The sequence below is a fragment of the Typopeltis vanoorti genome, chromosome 4, assembly GCF_054136105.1.
Source record: "Typopeltis vanoorti isolate ZY-2024b chromosome 4, IOZ_Tvanoo_1.0, whole genome shotgun sequence".
Taxonomy (NCBI): Eukaryota; Metazoa; Arthropoda; class Arachnida; order Uropygi; family Thelyphonidae; genus Typopeltis; species Typopeltis vanoorti.
Window position 1 is genome coordinate 32,573,689 of NC_143552.1, and position 12,998 is coordinate 32,586,686.

The 12,998-nt window shown below is 35.2% G+C and overlaps 1 protein-coding gene across 4 annotated transcripts in view; it reads right to left on the minus strand.

The window, feature by feature from the left end:
- LOC150107208 (uncharacterized) overlaps positions 1 to 12,998 on the minus strand; it is a 351,505-nt gene that overhangs the window by 256,276 nt on the left and 82,231 nt on the right. For all 4 annotated transcript variants that reach the window (XM_090391063.1, XM_090391065.1, XM_090391062.1 and 1 more), the window contains one exon: positions 10,078 to 10,127. In XM_090391063.1, the coding sequence (XP_090247189.1) occupies positions 10,078 to 10,127 (50 nt within the window). The remainder of the gene's footprint in view (positions 1 to 10,077; positions 10,128 to 12,998) is intronic.

A 12,998-nucleotide genomic window follows, 5' to 3' on the forward strand; every position in this document is an offset into this window, starting at 1 on the left:
CCTGAAACCAAAACTATCACACTTTGGCATGTTGTACTCTTTCTCATAATAAATTTGGTTTAATCCTTTATCCAAGTGTAAGCAAACAAAGTTTGCACCTGAAGTATATTCAGGACTGAGGCAACTCGTGGTAAAAGTGGACCAAGCTCTCATCACTCCTTGTCTTAGTATCTCCCATAACGTAAACCACATCTTGCAGACATGTATAATGCTATGCATTAAGGGAAGGGCCACTACCCAGAGGTGGTGATACCAAGGTGGAAGCAATGGAGAAGTCATATTTACCTATACGAGTTGCCAAAAGCTGTCTCACCTTATTATTAAATTACTCTGGATTTAGAGAAAGATTTTGGAAGTTTTTTCCCACTTGACTTTAATAAATTTAGTTTAATCCTTTATCCAAGTGTAAAAGAAAAAAAAAAAAAAACTTCCAACATCTCTCTCTAAATCCAGAGTAATTTAATAAGGTGAGACACTTTTTGGCAACTCGTATAGGTAAATATGACTTCTCCTTTGTTTCCAACTTGGTATCACCACCTCTAGGTCTGGCTCCCACTGATGAGACCTCAATAAAGGTCAAAACTGGTCTGGATAGTGGCCCTTCCCTTAATGCATAGCATTATACACGTGCGCAAGGAGATGTGCTTTGCATTATGGGAGATATTAAGACAAGGAGTGATGAGAGCTTGGCCTACCTTTACCACGAGTTGCCTCAGTCCTGAATATACTTCAGGAGCAAGCTTTGTTTGCTTACACTTGGATAAAGGATTAAACTAAATTTATTATAGTCTAATCAAGTGGGGAAAAAAAACTTCCAACAAGCTCTTTCTCACTTTTGCAATGAAGTTCCCCTTGGTAGGCAATCCAAAACATTCCACAGGGAACCCTGATGAACTTGCTTTCTTCACTCATTAAAATATTCAGTGAGGATAGTAAGAAGAACAGGACTGGAAGAAAGGAGCTTGGCAGTACCAGTGCAAGGCAAGAAGGATGACTAACATACAGAGGAAAGCAAAATAAATTATAAGAAAAAATTAGCTTAGCAGGCTGATGGAAATCTCATCAAGTTCTTTAACTACCTATACAAGATCATAAACTTATTGCAGATTAGTACCACGGGTGAGGGATTTTTACGTATTTTTTATTTATTTTTTACACAACCTGGAAATACTACTCTAGAGACAAACATGGCACTTTTGCTTCAAATAAGCAGGACAGTGGTTTCACACCTGGTTAGCAAATTCATCTCTCACCTAAGGACAATCACAAACATCCATGCTTATGGTGAGATTCAAATAACGCAGCAAGCAAAAAGAAGAATGATTATGGAAGAAAAACTTAATGAACTGATGGTAAGGAGGTGACAGAAGCTGAATAAACAGTTGAATTACTGAGTGAGCACTTTGCAAGCATGTGTGCCATCGTTATTATCCAGTGTGGATAATGCATTGAATGATATGATGGGGATCAAGACAAGAATAGAAGTAAATGAACTTAATGTGATTAAGGATACTAAGAAATCAAGGTGAATACAGCAGTTGCATGAGATATTAGACATGTGTTACAGGAAACTGCAAGAGAAATGGTGCTACTAAACAGATTTACTCAGCATTTTGGAAGAATTCCTCAACAGAGTGGAAAAGAGGACAAAACAGTCTCATTAGACAAAGGATGCTACATGAATGAGTTCCATATTATAGACTAATTAACATCTCAAGAGTGGTGATGGTTAGGGTTGGAAAAGCTGGATTAAGGGCAGATTCAAAAGTGGGTGGAGAGGGATATGATACTCTATGGCAGTGTTTCTCAAACTTCAGATATCCGCATACCCCTTCTTAAATTTTCATTATTACCAAGTACCCCCTTATCAAATTATAAATAAATAAAGTATATTTCATTGTAAATGTCTATTTTATTTGAATTTATATGTCCATGTAAACAAAAGATATGATTTATTTTTAAGAGAACAAAATTTGGAATAGGTTCCTCTTCATTTCCCGTCCATGAAAATCCACATTTCAAGTAATTCATATCACACTTACGAAGATTTTTCATCTTCTTTCTAGTTGGTTCTCTAGAGATGTCACACGACACATCAATTTCATTTGATCCAGATGCAATATCAACGTTTTCTTGTTGCTTACAGCTGCTTGTATTTGCTATATTGTTCTCTTTTGTTGTGGCTTTTATAAATCCAATCTTTAACCAATGATCCATACTTAAGAATTTGAAAGCTAAAAAATTAACGTATTTACTCAAATATAACTCGCACTTTTTCCCAAAATTAAAGCTAAAAAATCGTGGTGTGAGATATATGCGGGGATTTTCGGAAACTAAAGTTTTCAGAATAAAACTGAAAATGGTGTGACTTACCAAGAAGCTCCTACTCACTATTGCTACTTTTGGCATCGAGAACAGTTTCCTTGTGTACATCGTCAAAGTCATCTACCCAAATAGCTTTATCTTCTTTCCCATTATTTCAAGCAAAAATTACCAGTAATTTACAAGACTTGAGATACATAGAGCAGCTATGAAGAAGTGCATATGATTGGTGCAGTATTAATGAAATATCGCTCGAACCAAAGACAAATTAGCATTTGAACAGTTGAGTTGAAATGTTAATTCTCTTCAATGGAATTCCATAATATCTGAAACACATTCACTATATATTTCTTAGTTTTAACACGTTCACGAAGGGGTGGTGTCAAGCAAAACCATATGTTGCAATGGCAACATATGGTTTTGCTTGAGTCTATACAGCAGTTTCTATTGGAGGGGAGATGCGATTCATTAGTTAGTGCATTTTTTATCCCAGTTGTCTCTAATTGCACTATTTGTTGAGAAATATAATGATTCCATGCGTTAATGATGCATAGCCAAAAATTGCCACGTACCCCCTGAAGACCTTCGCGTACCCCCGGGGGTACGCGTACTACCCTTTGAGAAATACTGCTCTATGGGAACATCATAGCTTTGTGAAGGGAAGGTCATGTTTAAGTAATTTACTCACTATCTACAATAAAGTGAAAGCTGAGCTGGATAAGTGAATTGGCTACACAGTGATGCTACTAGACTTTGCAAATGTATTTGACAGGATACTAAATGGAGCACTCTTGTGCAAAATAATAGCCAATGAGGAAGCTGACACAGATGAAAAGGTGGACGATGAACACAGACAACAGAAGTAGAGATGAACCACACACACCTTTGTACTTGGGTCGCTATTCAATCTGCATATCAATAATACTGGAAATGATATGATGGAGAAATATCCAGAATTTTTGCCAATGATGCTAAACTGGGAGTGGGGAGGAGAGAAGTAGTTAATAAAGTTGATCTATGGATTTTGCAGTTGTCTACATCACATTCGTTAACACGCTCGCTGCCATGCTACTTCGACATAGTCTGTTCCCATACGCCGAGCAATTTCACTTCTTCAAGGTCAGTACAATACTCTCATTGCCGGCGGTCAGTGTCATGCGAGTATACTCGTAGTTGGCTTGTGCAGAGCATATACCATCTATGAGAATACACAGTTTTGATGCTAGCTCCACAAGCCAAGCATTTTCACTTCCTCAAGGTCAGTACAGTAATCTCGTTGCCGGCGGTAAGCGTCATGCGAGTATACTCGTAGCTGGCTTGAGTAGCTGGTTTATCAACTACGAGTATACTCGTAGTTGGCAGCGAACGCGTTTACTATGTCTCTAAGATACTGAAAGAGACTGACAGTCTAGATTCTAGATATCTTAGAAGATGTGAGATAAAATCTAAATAGACTGACAGTACAGGCCAAAGGATAATAGTTATTGATTCAACATGTCAAAGTGTAAAGTTACCCAATTCAGAATGAAAAAACCTTGCAAAGATGTGATCATACTGTGATAAACTGATGAAGCCAATGATTTAGTACTCCTAATGAGGACTGAGAGTTAAAGTTCAAAGGACAGACTGCACAAGTGAGCAAAAGATCTCAAAAGATCACTTGGATGTTAAGAAACATAATAACAATTGGAGAGAAGGAAGTTATTATTCCTCTTTAAGGCTTGGATATGGCTACATCTGGTCACCTGGTTTCTTTGAAGAAATGGAAGAGTGGTGGAAAAGATTCAACGGTGACTGACCAAAATGGTGCCTGGTTTGTGGAGTGATCCCCATGAGAATAGACTGAAGGTTGGTGCATTATAAACTAATGGGAAAAGTGGATATGAGAGAAACATCAGTTACTAAATGGTTTCATAAAGTGAAAACTAAAGCAATTTTCCAGTACAAGACTGGAAGGAAGAGAAGAATAGGTCACTCCTGGAAATTGTATAATGCAGTTATTATTAAGAGAGAACTCCAGGGAGTTAGGAACTCATCGAGGAAGGCCACATTTCTACTACATGCACCAGCTATCATACTTATTCTTGAATTCATTCACACTGCTTGCACTCACGACATCCAATAGCAATCCATTCCAATCACGCACCACCTTATGAGAGAAAAATTTAGCCCTTATCCCTTCTTTGCAGCATTCATTCTCAGCTTCCAAGGATGTCCTCTTGTCCTTTCTCCATCCTCCATAAATTGAAATCCTGTATGAGCGTTTCAGAAGTTCATAAATCTCAATCATATCACCTCCTCTTTCTCCTGTTTGCTAGTGTCTGCAGCTACAAATTCCCAGTCTGCCTTATCATTTTTAACACTCTCCTTTGCACACTCTCTCTCTCTCTCTCTCTTTCCTCAAATATATTAGAATCACAACGGAAACCAGACCTGCACATAATAGTCCAAGTGAGGTCTTATCAAGGCTTTGTAAAGAGGCAAAATGACATCCTTATCTTTACATGTGAACATTAGTTTCAGCAGTGCAATTATCTTTTGAGTTGTATCTGCAGTCTTTGCTACATAGCCCCATGAACTTCAACTTCCTATCTACTAACACTCCAAGATCCCTAGCCTCAACTGTTTCTTCTAGCATAATCCCACCAATATAATACGACATTGGATATCTAATCACACCAAAGTGAATGATTTACATTGAACTGACATCCATTTTCCCATGCCCACAATTCCATTCAAATCATTCTGAAAGTACTGCATATCAGCAGCATTCCTGATTACCATTCCTATCTTTGCATCATCATCAGCAAATAGCTATATATCGCTTGTCAAATCCTTCCCAATATCATTAATGTACAGATTGAATAACAGTGGACCAAGCACTGATTCTTGTGGTACACCACTGGCTACCTTAAATCTTGCAGACTCACATCTCCTGTATGCCACTTTTTGATATCTGTCAGTCAGCCAAAATGTGGTTATCAAGAATGTAAAGAACTAGATTTTTGCTCAGAAAGTGGTAAATGAGTGGAAAAGTTGCCAGTAACAGTCATGCATCTACTATTTAAACTAATGTGCTGTTTTGAACCTATTGTAAGGTTTAATTGAAAGAATACAGCACATAAAAAGAATTAAACACTAGTCCAATCGATCCTATATTTCATCTACGTCACTGAGACATCATCAGGGAAACAATATTAAATAGTGGAAAATTTAGACTGAAAGCTTAAAATCCTATGAGGGATGCCTCTATGGGTGCTATTGGCTAGGCTTAGCTGTTGAGTGGGAGGCCAAAGAATTAGTTTCTCAAATCTTAAGTTTAATATAACCATATTTCTTAAGATTAAGTTGGTTTTTTTAAATTTGCTGCTGATTCTAAAAGTTCAAGTTTCTATTTGTTGTGGTGAAGCATAGTAGTTTTCCTCCATTTGATTATGTGTAAAGTATTCATGGTCAACTAGATATCACTGACCATACTTATGGCAGCAGATGTATTTTTTATGTTCTTCTAAGCAGATGTTAGCAGATCTCCCAGTTTGACCATAATATAAGTTGCAAGAATAAGGAACTTTGTAAACACCTAGAACAGATAGAGGTGGTAGAGGATCCTTAGGAGAGTAACCAGCTTCAGATGAAATTTGAATGCAGTACATCAATTGTACTTTTTTTTTTAGAGTTCTAGCTAAGTTTTTGAGGTGCCCCAGATATAAGGAACAATGATAGCATTACTATAGTCTGCATACTGAGAGGGATGTAAGGAGTTGGGAGGAATTTGTTGATCTTTTTGGCATTGTTACACCACTGGACAAGAAGGTCTGGTGAATAAAGGAGAGTTCAACTGTAGGTTCAGCCTGGGTAGAACAAATATTGGAGGGTCTATTGACAAGCATTTTGATAAAATAATATTGTGGGGGGGGGGGATGATGGGAAAGTGTATGTATCTACCTGTGTGGGTGGATTTTCTGTAAACTGTGGAAGAAAGGATATGGCTGGGAAGATGTGTGTGATTAGAATATCTAGAAAAGGCAGGCTATTATTGTTGTCTTTTTCTTTGGTGAACTGGATTTTAGGATGCTGTTTGTTGAGTCAAATGTGTCTGAGCTATGTGGTCAAATAGAAAACATAAATGTACCTTAGCCAGATAGAAGGTTTGAGAATAGCAGTATCAAGAGCATGTTTTTCAAAATGCTCCATATAATAATTGGCTTGGGGGGGATTAAAGAAGGATGTGCTATATCAACTCTTATTCATTACATATATGGGTCATATTATGGAAAAAAAAAGTGCAAAAGTGATATCAGAAATATCAAATATAGCTCTTTGCTTTATGCAGGTAATGTATTCCTAAACAAACCCAGTGCAAATCTCCAGGATTCTTTAACTAAACTAAATAACAGATATAACAAATTTGGTATGAAAATCAGCATGAAAAGAACAAAATTATGAAAGCCACCAAGAACATGGAATTTAGATGTATTCTCAATGGAGAATCTACAGAACAAATCAAATATTTCAGCTACTTATGCTGAGTTTTTTTATTTCTGTATTAAATACAGAAATAGACAATAAAATAAGCAAAGCTGGTATGGCAGGGAGCCATCTAAATAAATTTATATGGAATAAGAGAAATTAGTCAAAAACTAAACTAGCTAAATACAAGACAGCGTTCAAACCAATTTAACTTATGAATATGAGAACTGGGTTAGAAATAAAACCCTTTATCAAAGACTGGAGACCATAGATATGAGACTTCTAAGAAAAATTATGAACAGATGACATTAATAGCAATACAGGGGTCCTCGACCTACGTCGTCCTCGACATGCGTCGTTTCGACTTTACGGCGGTAATCTCATAAATAATTTAAAAAATAAATTTCGACTTGAAGTAGTGCAACGTAAAATTCAAACGTCACAGGCGAAATTGTTTGTGAGCACGGCGGAAGAATATGCCGTTAAGCGGCATTTGTTTGGGAGAGGTGGCGTCGCTTGGGTCCCAGCATACACTCTTTGGGTACCGTGTGCTTTGTCTACATCTGTTCCCTCACTTTTGGGGTTTTTTTGCGACTTTTTACCCTTCAATATGGCTCCCAAACGTAAGGCAGTGTGTCGAAGAAAAGGAAAGCCATTACATTAGAAGTGAAATTAGATATTATTAAAAGGACAAAAAAGGGAGAAATGCCAACGAACATGCCATGTACGAACATGCCAATTACAAGCCATGTATCACATTGATGGCACTGTATGCCAGGAAATAAATAAAGCTAGAGTTTTAGGAGTGGTGATAGACAGAGTCTTTCACCACTCCTAAACAATATGTCCTCTAAACTTTCTCTCTGTCTCCAGAGAGAGACAGAGAGAAAGTTTAGAGGACATATTTGTTAAGGTAGTACAAGTAAAATTACTTGGCTATTGAAGAACACATTAACAAGTAGAAATAAGGAAGTTATTCCTCTTTATAAGCCTTGATATGTCCATATCTGGATTACTGTGCTCAAGTCTGGTCTCTTGTGGATGAGGTAAGTGATGGAGAAGGTGGTGAGTGGTCTATGGAATGTTCCCTATGAAGATAGATTGAGGGTGTGTGGATTGCAGAAGTTGGTTGATAGGAGAAAAGGAGGGGATATGTCTCTTGGGGATGAGGTAAGTGATGGAGAAGGTGGTGAGTGGTCTATGGAATGTTCCCTATGAAGATAGATTGAGGGTGTATGGATTGCAGAAGTTGGTTGATAGGAGAAAAGGAGGGGATATGATAGAAACAGATAGGTGTGGTTAGTAAAGGTGTGAGGACTAGATTTTTTTGATTGGAAAGTTGTGAATGAGTGGAATGGGTTGCCAAAGTCAGCTGAGGGTGCTTTATCAGTTAATGGGTTCAAGGGGAGATATGGTAGTTTATGTGGATAGTTTGAGTCTCCCAAGATGAATCTTTGGACTCCGTGGAGGTGCCCATACAATAATAATAATAATAAACTTATGAGCTGTAATAAGTTTAGTTTAATCCTTTATCCAAGTGTGAGCAAACAAAGTTTGCGCCTGAAAGTATCTTCAGGACTGGGATAAGGTAGTGCAACACCAGGTAACTCGTTGCAAAGGTGGAGAAAGCACCCATCACTCCTATCTCAGTATCTCCCATAATGCAAAGCACATCTCCTTGCAGATATGTGTAATGCTATGCATTAAGGCAAGGGCCACTACCCATACCGGTTTCGACCTTTATTGAGGTCTCATCAGTGGGAGACAGGCCCAGTAGTGGAGATACAAAGGTAGAAGCAATGAGAGGTCATCCTAACCTATAGGAGTTGCCAAAGGGTGTGTAACCTTATTATTAAATTACTCCGGATTCAGAGAAAGATGTTGAGAGTTTATTTTTCACTTGGTTGACTATAATAAGTTTAGTTTAATCCTTTATCCAAGTGTGAGCAAACAAAGTTTGCGCCTGAAAGTATCTTCAGGACTGGGGTAAGGTAGTGCAACACCAGGCAACTCGTTGCAAAGGTGGAGAAAAAGGTGTTGCACTACCTTACCCCAGTCCTGAAGATACTTTCAGGTGCAAATTTTGTTTGCTCACACTTGGATAAAGGATTAAACCAAACTTATTATAGTCAACCAAGTGAAAAATAAACTCTCAACAAACTTATGAGCTGAATATCTGATTTTGATATCAGGTTAAATTACTACTAGTTTAGTCTTTAGGCTAATTTCTCTTATTCCATAAATTTATTCAAATATCTCCCCACCATATCAGGTTTGCTTATGTTTCCATATTTAATTTGCCATCTTCACTAAAAATTGTACTTCGACAGTTGAAATATTTAGGATGCTTTCCTACATGATTTGATCCATATAGATAATGAATAACAGTAGAGATAGCATGCAATTGCATCTTGCACCTGTTTTTATGTAAAGCCATCTTCTGGTATCTCTTCTTTCATTTCTGACTGCTGCACTTATAATTAAGTATAAGAACTATATTGCTCTGAATACTGTCCATTCACAACATAATTTTAGTTATGCACAGTGCATGCTATCTCTGCTGTTAATCATATGGATCATAACATTTAAGGAAGGAATTGGCATTTAGTCTGAAATCAAAATCAGATCATAACTTTATGTTATAAACCTGTTATATTGTTTAACTAAATCTAATGCAAGTCTTCATTAAATAAACTGAATAATTGCTGCAACAAATTCTGTATGAAAAATCAGCAATAAAAGACAAATAGTAGGAACATAGAAAACAAACTGCAATCCAAGAAGTGAAATATTTTAACTATTTAGGTGCAATTTTGAATGAGAATGGTAAATGAAATTTGGAAGAGATAATAAAATATGCAAAGCTGGTTTGAGAGAAAACCAGTTGAATAAATTTATGTGGAATAAGAGAGAACTTAGCCAGAATGCTACACTAGAAAGAAAGCATTAAGTGTTCAGTAGAATTTGAACCATGTCTTTCCTAACAAAAAAAAAAAAAAAATAAAGCATCATAGATAATGAATGAGCTATAAAGGCTCCTGTTTTTTCAACCATTTACATAAAAATCTAACTTGTATCTATGGCTCAAATGTGAATATAAATAATAATAAACATTTTTTTATAAAGTTGAATAGTCTGTGCTAATTCTCTACAGTCTGTGTCTCAACTACAAACTTCTCAGTATAAAAACTGAAAAGGCTGTAATTGAGGATTAATCAGGTGCTAATAATATGAAATGAAAAAATAAAAGCTGTATTAAAGCAATTTGTTTATTCTAGAAATTACCATAATATCTTTATGTTCTTTGACTGGGCCATCTTCATACCATTCTATTTCTAGGAGAAAATAACATGAAAAGTATTAAGTAACATAAAGCAATGTGAAATTAGACAACCTCCCTATTCAAGTGAATAGAGAGATTGTCATATTATTGCACTATTTTTTAGTATAAGTGAGCAATTATTCAGCATAGAAAACATGCTGAAAATATATGTTAATAGCCAAACGAGAGCAAATATCAAGTTGTTTTAATGTTTAAAGGTTATGTTTAAACCAATATCAATGACATTTCTTTCCCTAATCTGCTTGACCTAAGTACCACAAACTATTAAGAAAAAGCCAAGTTATGTTCATCTTATAACTAATTAATACTATTAACAGTTTTAGTAAACTAAGATGTACAGCACAATTTAGACAAAAGTGCAAACTGCAATAACTTCAAAAAAAAAGTAACTTACAATAAATACCAGCAAGAGTCATTATTACTTTGACTATTACTAATCAGTTTTTCTTAGTTTTGCTGACATTTATTTCAAATAGACAAAATATTGTTTTTATCAGCAGGCAGACAAAATGCTTCACTAGAAAAATTAGAGTGTTTCTGAAAGTAAAAGAAGATATACACTTTGATCTATTTTTGCTAAGAGTCAACTCTGTGCTGCACTACTTAAGACACTATGCTGACAAGTTATATTTTTGTCTTTTGTGCTTTTTTGGAGGGACAGATCTTTTGAGGTCTCATTATATTCTTAGGCCATAAAGAAAACTGGAACATTTTCTTTAAACTTTGTAGTTTGTATATTTACTGTTGACTGAAGATGAAAATTATTCTGAAGTAAGTCTTAAAAGGATTCAGATTAAAATATTTGGAATAGGAATAAAACATCCATTTGTCACTTGGGAAATTAATGCTTTGTGCTAAGATACCCATCAGAATGACACATGGATGATCATGGTCCACTTCGCTCCAAATTAGTTCACTGGTACACTATTTAAAATATATTCCCAAAGAACTGCATATTTTTCTTATTAAAAAAATTAATAGCAATTAAAAATATAACTGAAGTCTTGAATTATAGTGAATTAAATAATTTTTCACTTAGCCTGAGTCATTTACTTTTAAGTCAAATGCTTGTTTCCCCCCCCCCCCCTTAAACAGAGAAAAGAGCCAAAAAAAAAAAGGAAAGACTTCAAACTTGGACTAAACTTGAAAATCATTAAAAGAAAAGATAAATATCACTTTTTTTATTTGCAGTCAAGTATGAAGTGCTAACTTAATATTGCATTGCTTGAAATTATCCTACTCTGAATACATATTATAGCACAGATATCTTGATAAAATATCTAATATTTACATTAGTTACCAATTAGTTTTTGCAGAAACATTAAATGAAGCTGCATCTTGAGAATAAAGATTATGTAATACTTGCTCTGAAATAGCCACAGGCGGCTTATTGGTAATTTCAAAAATATTCAGTGTGTGAGGCATCATATGCCTCACACACAAAATGAGTTGTGTACTCATCAAGAAATCCTTTGAAGTTCTTTTGATTTTAATATCAAAGAAATTCTCCCTAGTACAAAGATTCTCCATAAAAGCCATTTCTTATTAAACAGTATATATTCTATCTAATTCTATGAATTAATTCTGATAAAACACCCTAATTATAGTTTCATTTCTACTGACTTTAATGGCATGTTTGATCAAGCTTTATCTATAACATGATGTACGTCATAATTTGTGGTACATTTAACTTAGAACATTGTTCTATGGTTAATAATGGTTGAGAAAATTTGTATATGCATGCAAATAAAAGTGCATATTTTCTTTTTCTTGTTACTGGATATTTAATGATTTTGATGACATCTAAATGACTGATCATATTAATTTTGATGTTTTTGTTTTCAGCAGGATAACATCAGAATTAACATGATGTCAAATTATTTATATTTGAGACAGGGTTACACAAAAACCCCATTATCACAGATGATAACAGGTTTTTATATGTCATGCTTTAAATGTTTTCTCTAATGATGCAATTAGTTAAATCAAATTAAATATTAAAACATCAAGGAGAAAAAAAATCCTAAATGGCAAAAAATTGTTTTTGTAACTCAATGCTATGTATAGTATTAAAATTTTTTTTCTAACGATGTTGTTTTGTTTAAATTATATTCAAATTAAGTTTAACGAATTAGTGATAATGAAAAACAGTACCAAAATGAAGCATCTGATCCAATGTAGTTTGCACCATGGATAGGATGCATCGATCCGTGGTGCATCCTATTAGTAAGTATCTACCTGAATATTTAATGAATAGGGGTTGGAAATCTGGGATTCAGTATTGCTTAAATTACACACATACAAATATAATGATACGATGTTAAAAAATACAGTATCAAATTTGCAAAATTCTACATGACAGAGAAAATTACTTTTCTAAGATCATGCAAAAGCTATATTATACAGCATCAGAAATAATGGCCACTATCATAATACTATTAGCGACATCACAAAAGGCAAGAACGTAGTTAAGAGATTACATTGACTGTGGCTAGTAAAATCACTGATACTCAAGGGTAATTACAGAGTTGTAATTATGTGGAACTAGACATCATGGGTGTAAATATACTGATTACTGTTAAAGATTACAATTGCATCATTCTTGACTGCTGGGCATCAAGTGATGCCCAGCAGTCAAGAATGTTCCATGCACTAGCAATCATCAAGTGGGATGATTGCTAGTGCATGGAAAATTGGTTTACACAAGAATTTTATGTATACACAGAGAGACAAATATTGTGGAGACAATGGGTTTGGAACAATGAATTGTTTATGAGAATAATAACTGACTTCCACAGGCACTAATCATGTGGATCACAAATGAAAAACAACTGAACTCTAGAAACATCACATCTATTAGAAA